The sequence below is a fragment of the Poecilia formosa genome, unplaced genomic scaffold (genome assembly GCF_000485575.1).
Source record: "Poecilia formosa unplaced genomic scaffold, Poecilia_formosa-5.1.2 Scaffold134, whole genome shotgun sequence".
NCBI lineage: Eukaryota > Metazoa > Chordata > Actinopteri > Cyprinodontiformes > Poeciliidae > Poecilia > Poecilia formosa.
The window spans coordinates 1,517,744-1,545,237 of record NW_006800073.1 but is presented as its reverse complement, the minus strand read 5'-3'; the positions used below and the strand labels follow the sequence as shown (position 1 = coordinate 1,545,237).

General features: G+C 39.7%; 1 protein-coding gene across 3 annotated transcripts in view; it reads left to right on the top strand.

Annotated features, from left to right (window-relative positions):
* Positions 1-25,698, top strand: part of setd1a (SET domain containing 1A, histone lysine methyltransferase) — a 31,916-nt gene extending 6,218 nt beyond the window's left edge. For all 3 annotated transcript variants that reach the window (XM_007562193.2, XM_007562195.2, XM_007562194.2), the window contains exons 6-21: positions 240-493; positions 1,482-3,099; positions 3,927-4,931; positions 6,659-6,826; positions 7,073-7,157; positions 7,243-7,379; positions 8,805-8,841; positions 8,920-9,112; positions 9,957-10,000; positions 10,343-11,577; positions 13,290-13,644; positions 14,287-14,468; positions 20,454-20,564; positions 21,111-21,230; positions 22,454-22,591; positions 23,466-25,698. In XM_007562193.2, coding sequence (XP_007562255.1) covers positions 240-493; positions 1,482-3,099; positions 3,927-4,931; positions 6,659-6,826; positions 7,073-7,157; positions 7,243-7,379; positions 8,805-8,841; positions 8,920-9,112; positions 9,957-10,000; positions 10,343-11,577; positions 13,290-13,644; positions 14,287-14,468; positions 20,454-20,564; positions 21,111-21,230; positions 22,454-22,591; positions 23,466-23,639 — 5,856 coding nt within the window. In that variant the 3' untranslated portion in view covers positions 23,640-25,698. The remainder of the gene's footprint in view (positions 1-239; positions 494-1,481; positions 3,100-3,926; positions 4,932-6,658; positions 6,827-7,072; positions 7,158-7,242; positions 7,380-8,804; positions 8,842-8,919; positions 9,113-9,956; positions 10,001-10,342; positions 11,578-13,289; positions 13,645-14,286; positions 14,469-20,453; positions 20,565-21,110; positions 21,231-22,453; positions 22,592-23,465) is intronic.
* Positions 25,699-27,494: the final 1,796 nt, after the last annotated feature.

Below are 27,494 nucleotides of genomic sequence, written 5' to 3'. Positions count from 1 at the left end.
TAACAAAATCAGGAAAAATAATTTTATTCCAAATCAGTTTCTTTCAATGAAATGCTGCAGGTCAGTGTCTGCTGAATTTTTGGTTAAAACTTGTTTTTCATTCAGTGGGTAGAAAATACAGAAATTTACTCAAGAGTAGAAATGCTCCTAAAAGTTAGTTTTTAAAAAAAAAGTTGCTCAAATGTAATTGAGTAAATGCAACTAGCTGTTACTTAACTCTGAACATTGTTGTTTTTCAGTCTGAAATCCGGCGGAGGTTTTCCAGCGAGCTCGCGGTTTTGGCTGCAGGAGTCCAAGCCCTGACGTCGGGAAGCATGACCCCGTGTTCTGCTGATACCGGGTTTGGCGACCAGCGTATCGACACGCCGCCTTCGTCTTTACCCGGTCCGTTCACGCCGAGCTCGTCTGCTTCGTCTCAGGGGGGCGGAGGAACGCCTTACAGCTCCAGATCTGGGACTCCTTTCTCACAAGACTCGGGCTACTCCAACAGCAGGTAGAGTTCATCCAGACGATTAGCTTAGTAGTCAGGTCCTCCATACATTATGCTGACCATTTATCTGATTTTTAAAGAAGTGTTTCATTATGCAATGGTACAAATACATTAACAAATGCAAATGAACACATTTAATTTCTTTTTAAATAAGAAAATAGACATTGTATTGCTTAAAATGCAAAAACATATAATTCCATCACCGTGATCATTTGTAGCAAAGGATGGATTGACAGAGAAATATGTTTTTTTATTATTATCTTAAATGCTAAATTTATGTATATTTTTGACCTAATTAGATCTGAGTGTTTTGCTTTGTCAGCAAATTACCCTTTTTAGAGTATGCATACTCCAGTTAATGATTAATCAGCTTCTAAACTAGTTGATTATTTCAATAATTGATTCATTACGATTAATCCAAATAATCGTTTCAACCTGAATGGTTTTTTTTTTCTCTTAATTTTGGGTTTTATTATGTTGTTTCTTCAGTAAATTGAAATTTTTGAGTCATTGTGCTAATTATTAATAATTAATAAAATACTAAATTAGTTAATCATTTCAATAGTTGATTCATCACGATTAAATTGATTAATCGTTTCAGCCCTAATATATATTTTTTGTATAGTTGTGGCGTAATTACTACTGAGTTTTTTCTTTCAGTAAATTTCCTTTTTTGAATCTGTATACTCTACTTGGCGATTAATTGATTGCTAAATTAGTTGACGATTATTTCAGTAACTGATTAATCTCAATTAACTTGATTAATCGTTTCAGCTTTCTTTTATTTTCTTTTTTACAGTTTTGGTTTAATTACTGTTCTGGGTGTGTTTGTTCTTCCAGCAAATTGATTTCTTTTTTACTCCAGTTAATGATTAATCGACTACTAAAGTAGTTGACGATTATTTCATTAATCGATTAATTGTTTCAGCCTAGTTGTTCAGCTGCAGTAAGAAAGAGCTCTTCTGATTGATAGCTGTAAAATCTCTTCCAGGCATCCGAACTACAACTCTGGCTCTTTGAGCAGCGGCTACCCTCCCCAGGACATGTTGCCATCTTCATCTTCATCGTCTGCAGTCTCATCTTCTGTTGGAGGTTTCAAAGTGTCTCGTTACCCCGACGAACAGGATCCGTCGCTGTACCACCGCGGGCGCCCTTCGTACCCCCCGACCGCATCGTACCGTCCCAACGAGCCGCCAGGCTACCCGCCCTACCCCAACCTCGGAGGTCCCGGCTCACACATGGCGCATCACTCCTCGATGCCTCCGCCGCCGATTTGCAACCAGTACGACCATCCTCCGCCGCCGGACAGGGAGCGGGAGCGCGAATCAGTGGGGAGGTATGCGCCCGCGGGGGTCGGCTCCAGAAGGTCGTCCTACCATCACCAGCAAGACTCAAACTCCTCCTCGAAGTACCATTCCCACCACTCCCACCACCATTCGGACCGCCGGGACGACCGGGGTTACCGGCGAGACAGCGTGGGCTCCCGCTCCGGCGACCACGGCCACCAGCGGCACCGCAACCACCACCACTCTCACAACCACCACAGCAGTCGCAGAAGAAGCAGCCACGACCGGGACCGGGACCGAGACCGAGACGCCGACTACGCCAACAGCTCCGACCCCAGATACAACTCCAACTCCTACCGATCGTCGTCCAACAGCATGTCGCCTCCGCCGTCGTCTTACTCGGCGTACGCCTCCTCCAAAGATCCCGCCCCGACGGCGCCGCAGGATGGCTCCTCCCGCTCGGCGGCTTCAGCCCTGGCAGAGAAAGCTGGTTCTGATAAGGACCATCACGGCGCTTTGCCGCCGCCGCCGCCTCCTCCGCCACCGCCGCTCCCACCGGCCTCCGTTATTGCAGCAGCCGTCGCCGAGACGCTGGGAACGCTGGACTTTAACCAGGACAGTCCGGCCCGCGAAGACCAGTGGACCAAACCCAAACGCCGTCCCACCACGCCACCCGCGCCGCCCAAAACGCCACCACCTTCCTCCCCGTCCCAACCAACCACCGCCAAATCTTCCTCCAACTCTCCCTCCTCGGCCTCCCTGCCTCTCCACCTGTCCTCCTCCTCCAGCTCCCCTCCACCTCCCCATCGCGACTCCTCTCCAGAGCCGGACTCCACAAACGAAAGTTTGCCATTTGTCTACCACAGCAGCAGCCTGGACTCTCGAATCGAGATGCTCCTGAAGGAACAAAAGGCCAAGTTCTCCTTCCTCGCTTCTGACGAGGAAGACGAGGAGGACAGGAAAGAGGAGAAGCAGAGGAGCAGAGGTAGAGAGGGAGCGGAGCGAAGAGGCGACTCTGCAAAGGAGCAGGAGCACAGGGGGGACAACGGGGAGAAGGACCACAGGAAGAAGGGCGACAGAGAAGGACACAGAGGGAGGAAACGGGGAAAAGGAGAAGGGAGGAAGAGTCCGACTGTCCTCGCCGCGGGGACGCAACCCTCCGAAAATTACTCCCCCCATATCGTAGCTCCAGAGGAACCTCCGCCCCCCGTTAGCATCGATGCTACTGAAGCTCTGCAGCAAGACGATCCTCAGGCTGGTTCTGCTGATCCGGGGGTCCGGACCGGAGCGCACACGCCACCGCCGTTCAACGGGCAGAGCCAGGTACGTTACGGCGCTAAACATCATCATCATCACTTACACCGAGGGCCACAACAGAGGTTTAAAAATCTGTAGAAAGAAAAGTTAAGTTATATTTATATCTGCACATCTAATGCAACACAATAGTTTAATAATATAAACAAGTGTGATTTCCAATGTTTGCCTTATTTATAAAACAAAATAAAAAATGCAAACGGTATCTTAAATGTTGATGGTTTTTCTATCATCTTTGAATTTTTTGTGTATTTTCTTAGCAACCAGAGCAGGATATGGATCACCCATTCTTCAAAAACCTTCCTAAAAGGTGCAACAACGTCTGCTTTGAGTAAAAGTTGCTGAATGTTTCAAATTTAGTTTAAAAATACTTCATTAATCCTGGAGGAAAAATAAAAAGTTAAATAATTTATGGTCTTGCTTAGTGACATTTAATTAAATGAGCACTTTGTGTTGTAATTTGCAGATTTAGAAAACTTTCTCTGTATACATTTCTCTCTAAGATTTGATTGACTGCATCAGAATCCAACTTTGAGCTGCCATTTTTGTCCTGCACAAAATCACATGGAGTGCCACAAATGGCCCCCGGGCCACACTTTGGACACCCCTGACTTACACTGAGAAAACTAAGAGGTTGTTCCACCATTAGGGCTGAGCCTCTCTCTCTGACCACTGATTGAGTTTTTGCTGAGGTTGATAAGAAGTATCGACCGATCACTAATCTCCCAAAGTCCAGGAATGGTTTATCGGTTCACCCTTCCTCTTTTATTCCTTTTTCTTTGTTTCCTGTTAAAGAGTCGGTGGTTCCTCGAACTGTAACTTCTGTGTTTTGTCAGGCGTCTCCTCATTCTTCTGGTGAAGACATGGAGATCTCAGACGACGACGCCGAGGAAACGACCACCATAACAACCGTCACGACTCACCAGCCGACAGTCGCCTCAGGATCAACGCCGTCGTCCTCACAAGCCGCCGCCGCTGCCGGACTCTCGCAGCCGGCAGACCCCTCATCCTCTCCGCCACCCATCTCTGATTCCTCACAGCACTTTGGGACCTCCATGCACCCGCCGATTCCTTCCTACCCGCCCCATTTACCGCCCCCTCCTCCGCCCGGCTACTCCCTTCAGCCGCCGCCTCCGCCTGGGATTCCACCTCTTCCTCACATGGAGCTACACCCCGAGTATCCTCCCCCGATGCCCCACCACATGTACGACTACGCCACCTCCATGGAGCTGATGAACCAGTACAGCGGTGGAGCCCCCATGTCCTTCCAAATGCAAACACACATGCTAAGCCGCCTGCATCAGATGCGTTTGTCGTCGTCCAACGGCACGCCAGGGCCGAGCGAGGCTGCGACCGGAGACTACGCGTCGTATCATCTCCACTCTATGCCGCCGCCTCACACGCACCACCCCTACATGGACCAAGAGGGCAATGGGGCGGGGGCGCACTACGACCAGGACCACAGATACATGCCGCCCCACATGTCATACCCCTACCACGAAACCCACAGCACTCAGATACCGCCGCCTCCGCACCACAGCATCCCGCCTCCGCACTCCGGGTGGCCGCCGCACGTCTTACCGCCTCACTTCCAGTCCTACATGCCGCCGCCCGGCTACGGCACCATGCTGACCGGGGAGGGGGACGAGTACAGCGCCTCTGGGGAGGCGATGCCCATGATGGCGGAGAATCCGCACGAAGCGACGGTTCAGATGGTGTTGGCCTCGTTGATCCAGGAGATGAAGAACATCGTGCAGCGGGACCTGAACCGCAAAATGGTGGAGAATGTCGCCTTCGCCACTTTTGATGAGTGGTGGGACAGGAAGGAGACAAAGGCCAAGGTGATCAATCAATTAATCAATCAACTTTATTCCTGTAGTACATTGCAAAGTGTTTATGTCATGAAAACATCATAAACGCATCATTTTGACACGTTGTATGTTTGGAAATGCAGAATACTGAGCACAAAGAGCCGATGCTTTTCCACGCCGTCCAAAGCTGCGGTGGATTGATTAGCTAAATGAAACCTGGAGATGTAGGCGTTATTAATTTGGTGCCCCAGCAAGCAGAAAATTAACACAGAAAAACCATCGAACGATTCAGGGCCACTTTTCTTCTCGCTCCGTGTTGGCTACGCTACGCTAGAATCGTTGCCATAGCAACTGACAGCAGCGTCACTTTATGTTTCATAACTCAACACGAAGAAACACGGAAACATTTCCCACACAGAGAACAGGACATTCGGTCCGTTACAGTTTTATGTTTTCAGGCTTGATGGTCATTTTGTGATTATTGATAAGTGATCGCTCTGGTAGGTTAGCTATCGCTGCTATTAGCTAAGCTAACGCTGTGGTGGTAGATTAGCTAATTTAATCCCCTGCTCTACTGATGATCTGTCAGAGTTGGTGTTTAGGTCGCCTATTTATTTATTTGGTAACTGAACCAAAACACAGAATTCTGCAGCACATCTACATGTTACGGCTGTCATAGTCAAGCTAGCATCACTGACCAACTTCGTCTTCCTCGTTTTTATTAAAACCTTTGCCTGACTGTATCTACTTGGCATAGTGTTGACAATTAGCAGCAAAGCACTGCGTCCCTTTTTGTTTTAGATATCAGGCGTACATTTAAGATTTAGCACTTTATTGATAACTTAACAGCTAAAACTAAAGGCAGTCATTGTCAGCGAGCAGCTTTGGACAGGGGGGCCATGGTCATCAATTGTGAAAACAGTAGCAGACTTTACAATTTGTCAAGCGTCATCATCAAAATCATCAAGCATATCAGTCTATGTTCTATTTATTATGGGTCAAAATCACCTTTGAACAGGTGGGATTTTGGTCTAGAAGAGTCTTAAAGAAACTCAGTGTTTCAGCTGTTTTGCAGTTTTCTGGATGTTTGTTCTAGATTTATGATGCATAGAAGCTGATTCTTCTATGCATACTTGTACTTCTAACACAAAATTCAAGTTCTCAAAAGTTTAGGGCTGCAACTAACAATTATTATTGTAATTGATTATTCTGACAATTAATCGATTAATCAAATAAAAATGTACACATTCTGCAAATTTGTCAATAAACCAGTTTACACAATATTAGAAATACATTAAAATATGCAAATAAACAAATCGATCAATGTTTTAAATAAGAAAATTCCCAAGTAGTTAAATGAAATTAAGGCTGATTAATTGGTTATTCTATAGATGTTCTGAGGATTAATCGGCTAAAAAAATGTCTCTTTCTACATTTTTTCACTTAAACTTTTTATGCAACGTTAGAAAAGCATTAAATCTACAGTGCTTTTGTAGATTTAATAGGTATTTAAAAGAGATTAAAATACTTTAACCCCTTTTAAAAATAAGAAAATAAACATTTTATTGCCTAAGATGCAACAACATAGCGTTCATTTAGGGAACAGCTTTTTTAGTTGTAGCAAAAATATGCGTCTGCAGCTGAATATCCTTCTAACATCAGCATGTGAGGAGCTCAACCCTTTCTGCTTGATTGCCAGGAGTTGTGCCTAATTGAAGCCATTTGGGATTTTAAATTGAGAATGTTTTGTTCTTCAGCCTTTCCAGACGATGGTTAGGGGAGTGTCTGCCTTACGGGACGATGAGAAGAAAGAGGAAAAGGTCAACCGTCCTCGAGAGCCTCTGACGTCGCTTGTGGATTGGGCGAAAAGTGGGGGGTTGGAGGGGTTTTCTCTCCGTGGAGCGCTGCGATTACCTTCATTCAAGGTAAAAATATCATAATTCTTTACATTTGAAATTATCCACATCTGTTGCTTGAAGATTTTTGCCAGTTTTGAGTTTTATTTCTTCGAAAAGACCAAGCTGTTCCCGAATTTTAAATACTCTCATTTAATGTTTAGTGTTCCCAGATTGTGTGCTATTAAACACAACTGTAAAGTTTAGCTGGAACTATAACATTGATTGACTTTTGTTTTTACAATTAACAAAACATGTCGATGTTCAACGGTGCAGGTGAAAAGGAAAGAACCTCAGGATTTCAAAGAGGGAGACTTGAAGAGGCCTCGGCCTTCAACTCCACCGGATGAAGATGATGATGGTTTGTTGATGTTGACGCTTTAAAAAGAGGGTTTAAACTAATCGACCGGAAGGAAATAACTCTTAAATCGATGTCTGGTTCTCAGCTGGGAGAATGCCAGAGGCAGACAGGCATGCAGCTGATCGGGGCAACAAGAGGAGGAAAAAGAAGCCAAGAAGTCGTAAACCCTGGGAGCTCGACAGCGAAGGAGAGGAAACATCCGACGGCTCATCGAGCGAGAAGGCATGAGACGCTTTTATTACTCCTGAAACGCATATTTCAAATTAAACTAGTGTATTTTGAGCTGAAAAAAATAACTGAATGTAAATCTTCAGATAGGACTGAAACGATTAATCGATTTTTCAAGTAATTGTCAACTAATTCAGTAAACGATTATTTACTAAATAGAGTAAACGGACTCAAAAACGGCCATTTTCTGAGACAATAACATACGCATAAATAGTTAAGATAAAATTGTATAAAAATATATTGGGGTTGAAACGATTAATCAGATTAATTGTGATTAATCAATTATTGAAATAATTGTTAACTAATTTAATAATCGATTAAACATTAACTGAAGTATATAGACTCAGAAAAGGCTATTTGCTGAAGGAAGAACATGATCAGAGCCGTAGCTAAGCCAAAAATGTACAAAAATATTATTACTGAAACGATTAATCGGATTAATTGTGATTAATCAATTATTGAAATAATTGTGACCCAATGTAGTTATCAATTAATCGATAACTGGATTATATAAACTCAACAAAAAGGCTATTTGCTGAGGGAACATATTCAGAGTAGCAATTAAGAAAAAAAACGTACAAAATGTTTTAGGGCTCAAATGATTCATTGCGATTAATCAGTTATCGAAATAATCGCCAACTAATTTAGTATTAGATTAATCGTTTACTGGAGTATCCAAACTCAAAAGAAAACAATTTGTTTAAAGAACGACACAGGCAGAGCAGTAACCGTACTAAAAGTATCAGGGCTGAAATGATTAATCAGATTAATTGTGATTAATCAATTATTGAAATAATTGTCAGCTAATTTAGTTCTTGATTAATCATTAACTGGATGATACAGTCTCAAAAAAGGCCAATTGCTAAAAGAACAACACATTCAGTGTTAAGCCAAAAATGTCCAAAAAATAAATACAATTTGCATTTAAGATTAGAATAAATCCTACCAGAATTTTATCTTCACCAGGTTCAAATTGTCCTTCCAAACCTTTTATCTCTATAATTATTAACCAGTTAATTAAAGGAAATATTCGGCAGATCGGCTCTACTCTGTATTGACGATAAATCGAGCAGAAATGTTGAAGCTTTAAACATGTTGATAGTAAAATTATTTGTTTTAGCTGCAGATACAGGCTTTGCTGCAAGAATTCACTGAGGGACTGTTTTGTTTCTGCGTTTTAGGCAACAAAATGTTTATTTTCTTATCTATAAAAGAACAAATTTTTCTTTGCATCCCTTTAATACTGTGTAAAAGAGTAAATATGTATGAATGTGCCAATTTTTCTATCTGATTAATCGTCAGATCAATTGATTTCTAAAATAATGATTAGTTGCAGCCCAACTTAATTGTTTTAGGAGTGATTCATGTTTTTCGCTAGATGGCAGCATTTCACTTGTAATGTTTTCCTTTTCTCTGCAGGAGGACGAAGAAGTGGAGAGTGAAAAGGAATCAGATGGTAAAACCCAATGACTAAATGTTTATTTTTCTCCTTTCAGTAAAGAAACCAGTTAACTGACTTTGTTTTCTCTTACAGATGACGGACTCAGCAGTGACAGCGACGATGAGAGCCTGTCTTCGTCCTCTGAAGGTTCCTCCTCTTCGGCGTCCTCCTCTTCGTCCTCCTCTGAGGATGAGGAGGAGGAGGAAGGAGAGCTGGTGGAAAGTGCCGGTCCAGACTCCATGGATGAGTCGACAATGGACAGCACAACTGAGAAGGAGGACGACAGGCATGTTGTGTTTTTTAAAATAAGACACGTTTTATTTCTCCCTGTCTGAAGTTAAAATCAGACCAAATTTCTCCTGTTTCAGGCTAATTAGGATCAACAAAATTATTTCTATTCGCTAAATTCCAAAGCGAATAAATAAATATTAAATTAAAGCCGCTTAGGATGTGGATTTATGTTGGTCCAAAATTTTCCAGCAGGGGGCGTTATCCGACATCAGTAAGCAATAAGTCTATTAACCACCTGATAAATTAAAACTAGCTTCATAATTTCCATAATTTTTCTCTGTTTCAACCATAAACTGGATGATAAAAGTCTTCAGTCATTTTATTTGTTGTTTTATTCATTTATTTTATATATTTATCTTTCAGTTCCAGTGTTAAATGTTCATCAGAAATCAAAGTTTATTGATCTTAGAGAATGTGTTCCTGCATTATTGTGCCATTATTACCACTATATTACTTGAAAATAGTCTTAAAACAACAATATTATCGTTTATCGCTTCTCTGACGATATGTCGTCTCGTAAAATTTTATATCGTGACAGGCCTAAGTTTTTTTATATATTTAAATTATCTTCCAATTCCAGGATAAAATGTTCACTAGAAATCAAAGCTTATTCATCTTTAAGAGGATGAACTTCTTACGCTTTTTGAAAATGGTCTCAAAAACAATATTATCGCTTATCACAATAACTTCTGGACAGTTTATCTGCATAAATCAGGAAAATATTTTAATAATTTTATATGCAGTGGGATATGAAGTGGAAATCTATTGGGTCAAATAGTTTTGATAACTATTCAGTCTTTATTTCCTGCTGAGATCATTTTTTCTTCCGTTTTTCTCAGGGAAATTGTTGCAGCTGCTGTTCCAAAGGTCGACATCAAAAAAGGTTGGTCAGCATTTTTTATCTCATTTTTATTAAGCCTCCAAAACCAGGGGCAAATTTTAAATCAAAGTTGGAAGTACCTTTGATTTCTTCCAGTCTGAGGTCTATTTGGATTATTTTCTCAAATGTCTGCCTCCCTTTACTGGTGCAGTTGTGATTAAAGTCCGAGGTGAAAGTCATAATTCCCAGATTAAAGTTTGAATTCTGATTAAATTCTCTGTCTAAATTCGGAATTTTGATTAAAAAAAAATAAAAGTCAGAATAAGCTTTCACTGTAAACCAGGTTCCCTCATTCAGTCTGTGAGTTATATTTGCATAATCTGCTCTAATCTCTCTCTCCTTTAGGTTTTCCTAAGGAAATCAAGGCCGATATCCCGGCGGCTCCTTCGTCTCCGCTCGGCCCTCGCCCTTCGTCTCCAAACGCTTTCGTTCCTCCTCTGAAGAAACGCAGGAAGACCGTTTCCTTTTCCACAGACGAGAACGACGGCAAACCGCCGCTCCCGTCGCCAACGCAGCCGGGAAGCGAGGCTCCGCCCACCGCCGACAAGCCTCTGGACTCCCCCATCGCTCTCACGCCGCCGCCTGCCTGCCGCCCCGCTCACGGCATCCAGCTGCTTCCTTTCGCCTCGAAACCCGGCGAAGGCAACGCGCTCATCGTCCCGCCGCCGAGCCGGAACCAGGACCCCGACGAGTCCAAGAAGACACCCCTGGCTCCCTTCCCGAAATCCCCCGGCAAGCGGGTCGCGGGCAAAGACTCGCCCAAGCCCGCCGCCGCTCCGGTCATGGTGTGCCGCACTGTTCAGAACCTGCCGCTGGACCACGCCTCGATGTGTCGCATGGCGTTCGAGGAAGCCCCTGCGGCGGCGCCGGGCAACAAGCGGTCCAGAGGCCGGACCCGGACGCCCAGCGTGTGCCACGCCGTCAGGGAGGATGAGGAGGACGAGGAGGACGGCGAGCAGCGGCTGAGGATCAGGGAGCAGGTCGGCGCGTCCAGCCTGCTGCAGCTGGCCGGCGCCGACCTGTCGGTGCTGGCAGACGTGGCGCTGAAAATGGACCCGGACGCCGGGGACTCGGAGGAGACGGAGACGTCGGACGAGGCTGAGGAGCAGAAGATGGAGGGCGACCCGTTCTCCCTGGAGTCGCTGGCTCTGCTGATGAGCCCCGGCGGCGGCGTCGTACTTCTGGAGCACAACTACTGCAAACCTCCGGCGCTAGCCGCCGCGGCGTCCGGCGCCAGGAAACCCACTGCCAGGCAGGACGCGTCCGTGTTGGTGTCGGCGGACCTCAACTCCATCTCTGGAGTCCTGGAGGCGCCGGAGGAGGTGATCGGGGAGGCGGCGCCGCCCAGAGGAGACAAAGGCGAGTACTTCTCCCCGGTGGGAGATCTGGGCGACTCTGATGATGACAGACAGGTGGCGCCGGTGTCTCCGTCAGCAAAGAGGAAGAATTACAAAGGCCTGGAGGTCGACCAGGACAAGAGCGAGAAGAGGAAGAGGAAAGACAAGGAGAACCTGGAGCCGCATCGCATGAAAAAACAGAAGGAGCCGCTGGGCAAGAAGCAGAGGAAGAGGAAGCTGGAGGTGGGTGGCTTCAACACATTCTGGGATTAAAGTCAGAACTCTGGGATTAAAATCTGAACTCTGGGATTAAAGTCTGAACTCTGGGATTAAAGTCAGAGTTATCAGATTAAAGTCAAAATTCCCACATTAAAGTGTGAATTCTGATTTTAAAAAGTCAAATTAAGATCAAAATTCTCAGAATTTTTAGAATAAAGTCAAAATTCCCAGATTAAAGCCAGAATTCTCAGATTAAAGTGTGAGACCAGAACTGTAGTCAGAAAAAGTCGCACCGAACAGCAGAAGGAGCAGATTGGTACGACCAGAGGAAGCTGGAGGTGTGTGGTTTCCCCACAAGTGAAATAACTGTGACGTTGTTTGTTTTAAAACCCGCCGTCAGCTCACGTCATTTGCTTTGTCATTTCTCGTTACGCCATGCAGGTTTTTCCACTGTAAAAGAACAGACACACGGTTTTGTCGCCATATGATGTGGTACTCTCGTGAGATTACTTTGTTATGGGAATAATAGCGACTCGAACTCCAATGCTGGTCTTGAAAAATATTTGCAATACTCTTTAGTCCTTGTCAAACGACGTTTTGACTAAAGTCAAAAGGATTGGAGACAGCTTTTTCTTTCTCTTTCTCACTGTTTGCGTTTTAATGATGGTTTTTATTTTAATTATGTAAAGCACTTTGAAATGCCTTGCTGCTGAAATGTGCTATACAAATAAAATTTGATTGATTGATTGATTGATTTAGGAAACCAGCCACAGAAAAGAGCAGGCCTTACATCCCTAAACTGTTTGGAGTGAACTAACTCTCTCACTCTGCGGTTACCTAGCAACTCGCTCACTCTTTGGTTGCCTAGCAACAACCTGTTGAGTAACTTGCACAGCAGCAGTTTAAGGGTTTGCCGCTGTGCCTCGTAACTGTTTAAATCAACAACAGCGTGGAGTGAAAAAATGGATAAAACAGGAAGGTCACGCCACTGGACTGGGAGTATTTGAGATATTTAAGACAAAAATAATTCATAATTTTTGTCTTAGATCTTCCAAATAAATTTGGTTAAAAATGAAGAAGCACCAGCTATGATTCTTAAATCCAGATATAACAACAAATTTGGGTTTTTAACAGTTTTTTTCAGTTCAGTTTTGGAATATTTGCATTAAATTTCAATGGATATATTGTATGTCCAACGGGTTTTATTAGGATGGCCTGAGACAAAACGGCTGTTTTAAGTTGTTATAATGGATCTAACACTTTTTCACCAACATTAAGGAATTATTTTCTTAAAATAAGCTCTTATATCTTGCTTAAAAGTTACTTGTAAGTTAATTTTGTCTTATTTTAAGTGTTCTAAGATATTTACACTAGAAACTAGACCAAACTTACTTGGTAAGATTTTGTATTTTTGCAGTGTAGCCTGAGTGTTTGTTACTACATGTTCTCAAGCTGCCAGTCACCAGAACCTTGTTGTTCACACAAAGAGTTTGTACATCCTTTACAAAATGACGTACGAAGCCATTTTGTTGGTTTTTTCTCTTCCACATTGGTGAAGAGTGGAATACATGTTTATTTTTGTTGGTCTCTAAGCCATGGTGCATCTACGCTTTGTTCTGCACTTGCCTACCAAGATGGCGCAGATCCCTTCTGGTTCCCACTTCGTTTTTATTTATTCATCTTAAATGTTAACAGTGTGGTATGTTGTTACCAACAATGAGCCTTTTTCCCTGCAGGAATCAGATTTTGAGGAGGATGTTGACGTGGAGGAGCTGGAGTCTGGAGAACTTTCCAGCTCGGACACGGAGAACGAAGTGGCTGAAGGGATGAGGAAGAGCGAGCGTCTCTTTCTGCAGGAGGCCGGGGTGACGTCGTCGCAGAGCTGGCCCAAACCAGCGCCGGCGCCTGAGCCGCTACTTTTAAAGTTTGAAAACCGCAGCGAGTTTGAGCAGATGACCATCCTGTATGACATCTGGAACTCGGGTCTGGACGGGGAAGACTTGAGCTTCCTGAAGAAGACGTACGAGAAGCTGCTGCAGGACGACCACAGCTCCGACTGGCTCAACGACACCCACTGGGTCAGCCACACTGATATCCTTTACAACTGGCCTCTCTTTGGCTGTTCAGTGGGAACATTTCCACAGAAACATGAAGGTGTCCAAAGTGCGGCGCGAGGGCCATTTCTAGCCCTCTTAGTTATTTTGTTCGGCCCTCAACCACAACACAAAAAGGGCAGAATCTTGTTTTTCCAGCTCAGGATTTGAGGCTGATCCAGTTAAAAATTAAAATCTTAGTGAAGTTTTTACTGCTTTTCTACGGAAGCCAAGAGGAGTCTTAATCACTTTTGATTTCTCTTTATAACGAGAGATTTATGTTATCACAAGACTGCAATGTCCGTTTTCTCAAGATAACGAGTTGATTTCTCGTTTTACGCATTTATTTTTTCCCAGTTATTTTCTTGAATTAACGAGTTAATTTCCCATTTTCTGCATTTCCTTCTTCCTGCTGGTTTTCTCAATCTAACAAGTTGATTTTTCACATATATTTTTTGCTGAAGGTTTTTTTCTTTTCTATGGATTTTGATTTATTTACAAACTTAGCTAAAAAAATAAATAAATCTTTTGTGTCCCTCAGTTACTTTGAACTTTGACCCTTTTGGGCAGGAGGTACCAACGATTAGATCGGTTGTTGAAGTAGACCTGTTTCTTGTTGCCCTTGACCTCTGACCTGCACTAACCAATTTGCCGAACCCCCGGCGTAAAAAGAAGAGCGCGGACGGCCAGCTGCGGGAGCATGTGACGGGATGCGCCAGGAGCGAAGGATACTACGCCATCAGCCGCAAGGAGAAGGACGTCTACCTGGACCTGGACCTGCCTGAGCAGGTCATACGGGAAGTCGAAAACGTCGACACCTCGGTGAGTTTTCATCTCCCAGCAACAAACCTCTTAACTTTTTATGCATTTTTTTTTTTTTATCTTTTTGAAAAGCTTTCTTAAATTTACACGTAAGAACCGATTTTATATGCACTGAAAAGTTTAGATTTTTATTCTCAGGATGTTTTTGATTTTTCAGCTCAGGTTGGTTTTTCTTGTTTATAAGTTGAGTTTGGTGTCAAGTCGAACTGCAACTATTGATTATTTTACTAATCAATTATCCAGACTATTAATCGGATAAAGAAATTGGATTTCTCCATTTCACCACTTGTGCCTTTTATGTGCACTTTTAGAAACTCATTAAAGATCCAAATAAACAATTAAATGACTTTTTAAAATGTGAAAACCTTTTGTTTTTTTGTGCTTAAAGTACACCACCATATGTGAAACGCTCATACTTTTCTGGTTGACTTCACATCAACAAAGCGCAGGGCTGATCTGCTGACTGTTTTTGATCAAATGGTTAATAACTGATAGAAAAATATGCTTGATATCAGATTTTATTTGCAGAATTTGAAGCTTAATCTGTAGTACATACTAAAAGACATGATTTATCTTTAGTGCAAAGCGTATATATTTTTAAATCAGTTTTGGCTCAATTACTGCTCTGAATTTGTTGTTTTTAGCAAATTGCATTGTCGATTATTTGGTTAATAAGTTAATTGACGATTAAATGAATAATCGATTAATCGTGATTAATCAGATTAATTGCTTCAGCCTAGTGTAAACTGTAGATGCGAATGAGTGAAACTGTTGAAAAGTCTTTTTATCCCCAACTACTCTGATAAAACTGAAAAATACGTCTGGATTTATTTTATTCAACAGTTTTGTTGACGTAATTTGGTTTAACAGAAGGTGTTCCCTTTGCTTGTTAAATTAGGTTGGTGTGTTTTTGCATGAAGTAGTTGGATGTGGCTGATTGTAAAAACTTTTGCCCAACACATGAGTAAAGCGTTGAAAAGAAACATTTGTTTCTTCTTAAACTCAAATAATTTTCCTGCAGAAGCAAAGTCTGTACCAGTAAGATTTATTTAAGATTTTAAAAAGCACCCACCTGCCAAAACTTTTAGTTTTCCGGCTGGTTTTTTTTAAGACAAATTCTCTAAAAGCAAACAATGAATCTGATTATTAACCAAAAATTAATTCAAAATCAAGAGAAACGCATCATTTTGAGCTGAGACTCTTCCTGTTCTGTCAGGTTCTTTAACATAATACCAATAATTTTTAAATTAAAGCCCTCTACTACAAAACCACAACATAAAAACATGCTCTGAAATTTACATTTCTGGGAAGAGTTGCAGAAGAATTTTTGTTTAGACAAGCTTGACAATGAATTAACACCAGAAAGAAATAAAAGTTTCAGTATCTCCAGGTCAGGATTGGATCCAAAAGGTTGTTATTATTTAGCAATAGTCATAAAACAAGAGCTGGCATGAAGATCCAGGGTGAAAATTACAGCCAGAGCAGATCTGGCAAGAGGAATTAGAAGATTGATGGCTGTCTGAATGTGAAGGCGCAGATTTAATTGACTCAGCTGTAAACATTCAAGATGCTTCAAAGTTAATTTAGTGCTAATTTGCTTTGTTTGATGCGAGTTGAGGACGTTTGATTGCTATAAATAATAAAACATGGCTGCTAAAGGCAAACATTTGATCACGGTTTAAAGATACAAGCCTAAAATACATTTTTCTGTGGTTTTTATGGAACTGATTACATTTCTGCTGCAGAAATGCTGGGTTATATTTAGAAGAAAAATTTGATTATGCTGTTATTTTACAGGAAATGGTCCAAGCTGAATATTTCTTAAAGCGATTTAAAGGCTCTGTTGCTTTCATAATCACAGTATAAAAACAGTTTTCAGAAGCAGGAATATGTGCAGCTTGACCCAAAATATTTATAGCAAAGACCGTAAATGGTGACTGCCAGAAGCGCTGGAAAAGAAAACGACCCAAGTCTGTTAAATCGCTTATCGTTCCTTGAATTACGAGAAGAGAAGAAATGGATGTTTCTCTCATAAATGACGAATCTTCTGAGGTTCAGCTGCAGAGGTTTTCATCAGTAATGTAAATAAATTGCTTTTGGGAGTTTTGTTTAAACCAGGTGAAGCTAAAACTATGGCTTGAGTTTTGGGTAGAACTTATTTAAAGTTTTTTATTTCTATTTCATCTTAGATGCAAAATGTAAATGTATTATTCTGTACAGTTTGGCTTAATTTCAGCCCTGAATGTGTTTTTCTTTTAGCAAATAACCTTTTTGAGTCTGTATGCTTCAGTAAATGATTAATCGATTACTGAATTAGTTTACAATTATTTACACAATTGATTAATCACAATTAATCATGATTAATTTGATCAAATTAATCACAATAATCCAATTAATCACAATAATCACGATTAATCACAATTCATAGTTTCAGTTCCACTTAAAACCTTTTGAAAAAGCGCTTTCACAATGCATCCTGTCTCATTTCTGACTTTGTTTCCACCTTCAAACTTGCGATTGCTTCCTCTTTAGATCACATTAAAACAAAATATTTTAAGCTACTACTTCCTCTTCAACACCAACAGAGGATTGATTATGAAGCTAAAAATAAATCTGGGCGTCTTCAGCCGTGTAATAAATGGCTATGATTTCTCCCTTGTGCAGTAACTGTTCTTATTTTAAAGACATTTCCAGTATTCTTTTACATCAACATGTTAATATTTCTGGTTATTCTAGTAAACAAGATTCAGTTTTTTGGATTTTTTTGCATATTGGCCACATCCTTCATCCAAACCATAAACATTTCCCACAGAAACCCACAGAAGATCCTCTTTCATTAAATGGAAGTGCTTTGCTTGTAAAACATAATAGGAAACATGACTTGTTTCTGCATTGTTGCTTTAGTGCATCCTGGTCCAAAACAAGAAATTAACAATTATTGAGCTAAAAAACAAAACAACAATTAATTTAACGGTTCAAACGAGCCTCATTTTGAATTGACTATCTCAGCATGCTAACCTGCTTATTCAGGTTGGATGTGGATGAAAATTAGTTTTTTGGTTCCCTCTGGATTTTGAAAGTTGTTCCAGATAATGTGATGAAATGTTTTCTTAACCTTTCTGCTGAAGTTACTTTTCTTTTGCAAAAAGAACATCTGAATGTAGATATTTGATGTTTTAATTGGAAGGAAAGCTCATGTTTTTGTTTCTTATGTAATGATAAAAGTTCAAATCATCCTTAACTCGTTGGATTTCCCAACATAAGACCATTTATAAATGGTTTTTATTATCTTTTTCTTCAATAAACATCTTTTCAGGCTTTTTCCCATCATCTTTTTTACATCCATGTTGTCATTTTTCCTACATATCAAGCCAAACATGATCCACTTTTTCTTCTTCCATTTGAAGCTCAATCATTGATTCAAGGCGGGACTTTTTCTGCTTTTTGTTACAAACACAAAACTGAGGAAAATATCCATCCTGGAAAATGTTTGGATCGGTTCTGTTCTTCGGCATGTTTGTGTGGAAATCCTCTCTAATTTCCACAATGACTCACTGACCAGAGGAGAAATATTTCGTTTTGTTCGGAAAAACTTTTGCACTTTATGGACAATTATGAGGCTGTACAGTGAAGCTATGCAACGCCACAGTCTCTTGTGTGCATTTAAATTGGTTTTATAGTTTCTCTTGCGACCACAATTACTCAGCAGTCTGCACGGCATTGTTGTGTCAAACCTTGAGGTTGTGTTTCCCTTTTTTGAAATTCCTGCTTTTGTTGGTAATAGATGCACGTGTATTTACCGGCAGTCCCTCCTCTCTCTTTCCGTTCAGGTTACTGAAATGTAAACCTGCAGCAGTCTTGATGAACTGGAGGGAAAATACCTCCGTAAAGGGGTTTTCCCCTCATATGCATGTCTAGGTTTATAGAGTCTGGTTGATATTTTGTGTTTTTATTATTATTATTTTTAAATGCTCCTGGCTTCTTGCTCTTAGATTTTAAGTTCAATGTGTCACCATGAAATTTCTCAGATTATTTTTTAAAATGTTATGATTTAAAAGGTTACATTTGTCGTTTTCAATACAGAATTACTTCACAGCACAAACATAAATGTGCAAAAACTCAGGTTAAGTTCGCAGAGCAGGCAAATGCAGCCCAAATAATCGATTAGTCTGGCGATTAGTCGATTATTCTGACAATCGGTTAAATAAATTGGCACATTCTGCAGATTCTGATTTAACCACTTAAACTTATACATACAATATTATAAATGCATTAAAAGAAGCAAATACCCAACCTATATCTGGGTTTTTCACCGTGGTATACTGTAAATGGCCCAATTCCATATTTTTCACCCGCAAAAAATCCAATATGTTCTGCTTCCTTATGTGCTGCTGAACCAGACAACCGTTTTCAAGGACTCTACGCAGTCGTGTCACGTTTTATCTGGTTTTATATAATTTATGTCAGAGGTGTCATAATTGTGCACCAGAGATCGGTTTTACTGCACCATAAATTGTCCCAGAAATTGATTGGTGTCATGTTTTTATATTAAAATCAATTGATTTATTATTTGTGTGTAAAACGAGGGATAGTAGTCTGCCAAAAATATTTTCTGCGGTTTTTATCAGCATCGTTGTGGTATAAAAACTAAACCAGGCATCTCAACCTTTAGTTTAGTTTATGCTGTGGAAATGAAAAGGAACCTTTCCTCCATTGCACATGTTATTTCCCGTCTTCGCTCAGGCTGTGTGTGATTCCCCCACACTCAAAGGAATATCCAGGGTTCAATAACACCTTTGTTAATTTCAATACGGTGCTTTCACGGTGTGATTTCTGTAGAAAGTGCTTGACATTCTGTTTGCACAGTTTTGTAATAAAGTTGTCACAAACGTTTAGGAGAAACAAACTCCTTCAGAAAGTCAGGTGATTATTTATGAGTTTAGTTCGAGTCAAAAGGTTGTTTATTTCAACGCAGACAGATTTATTCAAGGCAATGAATATTATCCATTATATTTTATTATGTCTGGAACTCAAGATTATTTTAGTAATCCATTATTCTGCCGATTAATCAGTTATTCTGCCGATTAATTGGGTTTGAAAAAAATGTCACTGCAGATTTCTCAACCACTTAAACTGTTTTATAAAGTATTACAAATCCATTAAGTAATGTTAATTAATACATAATTCAGTTCATTTTTTAAATAAGAAATAAAATGTCTTTTCAGCGCTGTCGGTTTAAGTGAGTGTTGATCAATTGTAACAGAGGAAGCATCTAAAAAGCCTTTTCCGCTTGACATTTAAACTGTGTAGGAATAATCTGTTGGTTATTTTTTAGATTTCCAGTAACTGGATTGCAAAATGTGTTTTTTCCAGAAGTTCAACCTGGTGAAGCTAAAACCACTTCAGGAGTTCTGAGTAGAACAAATTAACCAACAGAAGATTGAGATTTTTCTTCTTTCTCTTGTCTGGAATGTAAACTGTAAAACGCAGTTTCAGTTTTGACTTAATTACTGTTGTTTTTCCAAAAATAGCTTTATTTTTGAGCCTGTATGCTCCTTTACACGTGAATCAATTATTAAAGTAGTTGAGTATTATTTCAACAATCAATTAATCACGATTAATCGTTTCACACTTATATTTTATATATTAAAAGTATTGAAATTGGGGGACTTCTTGGTTAAATTTGCTTTGTTCTCAGACCAATCGAGTATAAAAGGTGTGTGTAAATTTGCAAAACCTCTAATTTTGACAAGAAATTATTCACAGTAATGAATTTCATAAAATGAACTGAAACTGTTGTCTTGACTTTATTAGTATTGTTTTGTCTCCAAAGTTTGCAAATTAGCCTTGGAAATATTTGAGTTTTACTGTAGGTAATGTAGACAAACCCTGAATATTGCAAAAGCAGGTCAAGGTGCAGCTCTGGATCCGATCTTACTGAGGAATGCTCTGTCTGAAGGTTTTCTGTGTCTTGTTTCCCGGCAGGGAGCCAATCGGGTGCTGTCAGAGAGGCGCTCAGAGCAGCGGCGCCTGCTCACCGTTATCGGAACCACAGCTGTCATGGACTCTGACCTACTTAAGCTGAACCAGCTTAAGGTACAGCCAGCCTCTTGTTGGGTTACAGCCGGCCTCGTTTTCCATGCACAACACACTTTTGACATGTAGCTTGTTATTCCATGTCGAGAGCAAAATGCTTTCTTCCTCTAGCAAAGCCGTATCTGGTTTCTGGTGGTTTTAAATTCAAGTCATGCAGAGCTACTTTGAAACTATGTTAAAAATGTTTGGGTGGAGTTCTGCACTGCAAAAACACAAAATCTTACCAAGTATTTTTGGTTTAGTTTGGAACAAAACACTTTTCCTATATTATAATTTATAATAAATTAAAAATGTATTTGTCCACTGGCAGATTTTCATTAAGTAATTTTTCATCAATATTAAGGAATTGTTTACTTTAAAAAGGTCCTTATGTTGCTGAAAGTTACTCGTTTTGTCTTATTTCAAGTTTACTAAGAAATTTGCACTAGAAACTGAACCAAAAACTCTTAAGATTTTGTATTTTTGCAGCAATTGAATGATCACAACATTTAGAGAAATTAAAAGCTTGTATTTTTATTTATTTTCATTTAATTTTCCTCCTTACAGTTCAGAAAGAAGAAGCTGCGATTCGGGCGCAGCAGGATCCATGAATGGGGCCTGTTTGCCATGGAGCCCATCGCCGCCGACGAGATGGTCATCGAGTACGTCGGTCAGAACATCAGACAGGTACGACTTTATTTTATTTCATTTTTTGTCAGATAAGTGTAAAACAGAATTCAAACTCCAAAGCTTCAACAGATCAAGGATTCATTTCCTAGATTATTTCACAGCTTGTTAGAACGGGGACCTGTTATGCAAAATTCACTTTTTGCCTGTTTTTTTATTTCCACTTGGATCTAAAAACTGACCAAATATTTAAAAAAACCACCCAGGCATTTTTTGGCAATAAGTTAAGGTTGTTTTGGTGTCTGGAAAATTAACCTTTTCAAAAACTTTCAGATTGTTGAGTCACATTCCACGGGCTCTGTGCCGTTACCTAGCAACCCCAGTGGAATTCTGCTCGTTGCCTGGCAACCCAAGCTGAGTTCCGACACGTTTGGTCAGCTGGTTTTACCTCTCTGTGCGGAAAAAAACAAGTGCTTTGTTGTTGACCTACAGTCCAGAAACCACTTGGTGCATTCTTTCTGTTTGCACAAGGCTCTACTAATGCTTTTCAAAGAAGTTCGGTTGTGTAGTTGCGCTATTGCAGTTGCAGTTGCAGAAAGGTGAAAGCAACACCAGTCATTACTTACTTCAGTGCAGATTTCTGTGACACACAGAAGAAATAGAAACAAACAGCAGTCCTGATTTTTATGGACATATTCACACTTCTCCCTTTTGACTTTCTGGTTAAAAACAAGATTCTTAGTTTTGCGAGTTTGAGTTCTTTGAATAAAAATGAAAGGGAAACAGTTTTAACATCTTGTAAAACAAATGTTCTGTTAAACCAGCGGTTTGTTTCTTATGTGAAACAGAATAACAGGAAATGTTGGCCTCTAGCTTTATTTTTTCTTCCATTCACAGCACAATTACCATAGCATACCAACTTTATTTATAAAGCACTTTAAAACAACCACAGCTGATACAAAGTGCTGTACATTAAAACATAACAATTAAAAAAAAATAAATAAATAAAAACTCTTACAGTTTAAAAACAAACATACAACTTAAAACTAGATCCCGCTGGAGTTGAAAGCCAAGTAAAATAGATGGGTTTTAAGACGAGCTTATATGCGTTATGGGTTAATAAATGTGGCTAAAATGGAATCCAAAATAATTTAAATGGGAAAAATGCATCCAGCTCATTCTGAAATGACATTACATGTGCTATAAAATGTAGTGAAGATGTTTTGTTCACCTTTTTGTGTTTTGCCACCAACTAAATCTCATTTTCCGACTCGTTGATGCAGATGGTGGCCGACAACCGGGAGAAGCGGTACGCTCAGCAGGGCATCGGGAGCAGCTACCTGTTCAGGGTGGACCACGACACAATAATAGACGCCACCAAGTGTGGCAACCTGGCGCGTTTCATCAACCACTGCTGCACTGTGAGTCTCCACCAAATCTATCGGCTTTATGGCTGTGGCGCTTTTCAGGCAGTTCAAAGAGCTTTACCTCATGAAAACATTAAAACGTCACAAACACATCAACAACCCGCTTAGAGCTGCTTTTGAAACATAATAAATTAAACATTGGTCAGTATATTTGATGTGTATTGATGATTTTGATTATGGCAGTTGACAAAATGTGATGTTTGTTACTGGCAGAGTTGGGAAGTAACTAGTTACATTTACTCAATTACATTTACTGGGGTAACTTTTTTGAAAAACTGTTCTGTTAGGAGTATTTTTACTATATTGTACTTTTCACTTTTGCTTGTGTAACTTCATTAGTAAGTATTTTTACTCTTGAGTAAATTTCTGGATTTTCTACCCACTGAATGAAAAACAAAAATATTTTAACCAAAAATTCACCAGACACAGACCCCTGCAGTTTTTGTTACATTTATTAGTTTTTTTAATTGGGAAATTAAACTGATTTGGAAAAATGTTCTTTTGCCTGATTTTGTTGAATTATTGTCATTTTGATCCTTAAAATACCAAAATTTCCACCTAAATTTATATTTGGTGTAATTTTTAAATATTAAATGATTGAAAATCTGAAGAGTTACCAAATACTTTTTACTTCTACTTGAGTATAATTTTTAGGTAATCTGTTACTGGTTTCACTGTTGGTGACTGTATTATTTTTTTTTATGACGTTGTTCTACAAACTTGATTGATTGGTTGATTAAATATAATTTTACGTATGCTACATTAGTCCTTTCATCCTAAAATGTTCTCCAGGCGATAAAAGTCTGACTTTGTAACTGCCTTTATGTGACTCTGAAGGCCTAAACGTTTTGAAATCTTCCTTCCTCAGCCAAACTGCTACGCTAAGGTCATCACCATAGAGTCTCAGAAGAAGATTGTGATCTACTCCAAGCAGCCGATCGCCGTCAACGAGGAGATCACCTACGACTACAAATTCCCCCTGGAGGAGAACAAAATCCCCTGCCTGTGTGGGACGGAGAACTGCCGCGGAACGCTCAACTAGTGAAAAAAGCACTTCTTGTTTTTTTTCTTCTCGCCAGCAGCCAACCTTTACCTTTTTTCTTCTTCTTTCTTTTCTGTCAGAGTTCAGAGCCCCAGAAAGTAGGAAACTGTGTCGCACACATTTGCACTTTTCACCTCAATTGACGTTAACGCTCCTGTTTCCCAACATCGGAGGAGTGGCAGTATTCAACAAGTCACCAAAACCTTTTTTTTTCTATTCCCACGCCAGCGTCCGTTTGATAAACAGTAACACAGGTCATTTCTGTCTGTGTCGGATCAGATTTTTTATACATATCATGGGATTTTTCTTTTTTTTATAGATGTTTTTCCCCCCAGCATCCATACTCATCCCAAACGCACAGGAATGCCAGAAAAATTCAGGGTTTTTAAAAATCGCTTGTCATGGGCGCACTTTTAAAATAATAATAATAAAACATCTTCTTTCCAGTAGGTTGTCAGTCATGCAGGATTTCTGAGTGCGATATTTGTTTTGTGGTTTTGTTTCCATCTCTTTAGAAAACCTTTGCTGTAATTAATAGTATTTTGTTGCGTTTGCACAAAGTTTCTTATGATGAAATGACTTTTCCCCTCAGTGTTCAGCTGTTGTCTCCGTATCCCTCTTGGTTTTGATTTGCAACAACCTTCTGCCGCCTGAAAGTGTTAATATTTCTCCTTTTTAAGCTGCTACTGACAGTCAGCACAACAGAACAGTTTTCTCCTTTCACGCTGATTTACCTGCTTTTAACTGCTCATTATTTGCTGCATTTCTTCTGTATGAAAGGTTTGCAGATTCTCACAAAGTTTGCAAAAATATTTGCTTGAATAAAGCAATTGGAAATGTTATTTAGAGCTTGGATGTTCCCTGCAGGCCCTCCAAGAACAAAAACAAGCAATCAACCGTTTCTTTCAGAGTTCCTACACAGAATTTGCTTTGACGACTTTCCAGAAAAAGACAATTTAACATGGAAATGTTAGATTTGTCCAGACATTTTATGCTACATTTAAACGATTTTGCCTTCATTTTTAATTTTTCACCCATCAGTATTTAGATTTTTGAATGTTTGTACATTCAAAAATAACTAAAAATGGCCATTTCAGTAGATCTTAGACATTACACACATTTATTGATTTTTTTTTTTTCGTGTTTGCATTTATTGTGAGACTCCAACCCACATTTGGCAAATTACAGATTTTTGAAATGTAGCATTTACACTGCAAGTTATGACAACTGTGTAGGAACCCTGGGCATTGCATATTTTCTTCTTCTTGCCTTTAAAAGTGCGTATATCAGTTTCTCTTGTGTTCCTGTTTTATTTCAACAAAAAAAAGTCTCTGTTGGAAGAAAAACGACTGAAGGATTTCAACATGTTTCCGTTGATAACTCAGATGTTTAGTTGCTTTATAAGGTTATCTTTAAAAGAAAATCCCCTGTTCCCCCAGAATTCACTTGTATTTATTTTATCTGAGTGTTTATCGCATGCCGAGCATCCCCCACCAAAATGTCCTCTCCTGACGCGGCGGACGGACATGCCGTGTTTTTTGCCGTGCACGTCGCTGTTTTTCTGCTGGATGAGTTTGTGTTGCACTGCAGACAGTCGGGCTCTCCCATGTTTACCCTGAGTTTTTGTTTTTTTTCTCCGGACCGTCCAAAGTTTAACTTTGATGTTGAAACTTTTAACCAGACTCCCTCTCTTTTTTTTTTCTTTTTTTTTTTTCTGTGTTCCCTCGCAACCTGAAAATTGTGTACTATAATGCTTGTTGCAATGAAAGCCTTTCCATACGAAACAAGACTTATTTACGACAGGATTAAACAGAAAAAAAAAAGAAGTACATGTAAATATTGTAGAGATGTTTGTTTCTCGTAGAAACAAACGGATTCCAAGCTGTAAATATGTTGTTCCTTTTCCTCTCCATGAGGAAACGTGTACATACCTTTCATTCATTTATTTTTTATTGTTTTTTTTCCTCTTAATTTGATGATTTTAATATTATTTGCAATATTTCTCTTGTATTAATGCGTTGAACCCTTTATTAATGGTGCATTAAAAATATTTTTTAAATAAAAACAAGAAAATCTGTTTTTCTTTTCCTTTTAATGACTCTTCTCTCGTCCTGTGAGCTGTAACTCATCTGCAGATATTTTTTTAAATTATCTTTAACGGAAAGAGGAAGGGGAAAGATGGCCCGGTTCTCTCAGCAGATGTTGACCTCAGCTGGAAAATCCCTGCATCTGTTTCAAACGTGTTTCTGCCACTGCCTGACTTTGTGAACCTCACGTATTGTTTTCTTTTCACCAGACGGGAACAGAATCCTGACATGGAAAGGGTGTGTCTGGGGGGAAAAGGTATGAACCATCATGTTTTCAGCTGCCAGGAATTATTCCTTTATTTAAACCAGTGTTTCTCAACCCTTTTGTGCCAGCGCCCCCCTAGCCCTTATCCAGGTCCCTCACTGCCCCCCACCAAAGGATTTGCAGGCTACTTTGCACTGACTATTATTTTATCATTAATATTACTGTCACTATTGTAGATGTTTTGATTTTTATGTTTGTTTCTGTATTTATCATCAAAAATAATTTCCCAGAGAACATAAAAGCCATGGGAATAGAAATTATTTTCACAGGCGTCTACGAAAAATGCAATGAACATTCAAGTTAAAATCTGTAGGCCTAACAGCAGCCAATCAGTGGAAAAATATTCTTATTTTGTGCCATTTTCTAGTTGTTAAATATTCCACAAAATGACCAGATAAAAGATGAACAACATGCCAGTTTAAACTTTGAACTATGTGCAAACCGACTGAGCTCTGCAGCATTAAAACATGGATAGAACAGTAACTACATTAACCACAGCTCTTCTTCTCTTCTGGTGGTGCAGCTCTGTGCTGCCTTCAGGAGAATGGGACATCAGAGCATCATCCATAAAACTTCACCCACATGGCATTTATTGTGCAAACCAGAGCTTTCAGTGGAAAAACAAAAGTTCCTTTTAATGCCATAGAAATATGAGACAGAAACATGGATTATATCTTTATATAAACCTGTCTATTGATTATAGATTAATAGTTTTACTGGACAGAAATTACAAAGAACAAATCTGGTTCTTAATCAAATCCTAATGAGTCAAATTGAAAGTGTCATGGCGTCATCAGCCTCATGACATTAACACCGACATGAAAAATAATATTGAAGAAATAAATATATCAAATCTAATTAAAACATAAATAAGTGATAAGTTATTTACTGTTATAGTCTGTAAGATATATTTATTCTCAGTACCAGATATGGTCTCAACAAACCCATGGCACTAAAACAATATTATTTTACCTTTTATCTGGAAATAGTGTGTTTATTCTTGCCATACAGTCTCTGTATTAATTATTGATCGAAATGTCTTGCCATACCAGTTTATTCCTCTGTATTTACTTTAGTTTCTTAGTTTATTCTTGCATTTTGTTCTTCATTCATTTAATTTAGTTTCCTTTGATTAGTATTATCCTCTCTTGGTTTATTGCTATGTCCACTTTAGTTTCTTTCCTGTTGCTATATGTTTTATTTTATCATGTATTGACCATCATTAATCTTCACTCATCACCTGCTGCGCCGCCTAATCATCATGTTTCACATCATGTGTTGGTTTTTCTCTGTTTTTATGCCATAATTCACATCTAGTTCGTCGCTCCGTTTTATGTCCCGCTTCTCCTGTTTCAGAGTTTTGCGCAATGTGCGCGTCTTTTTTTTTTTTTTTAACCCCCTAAGGTGCAGGGCGGTCGGGAAGCGTATCGATGGGGAAAAGGCAGACTGACATAAACCTTTTAAAGCAACGGAAACAATTTCGGTATTCTGTTTATTGAAATG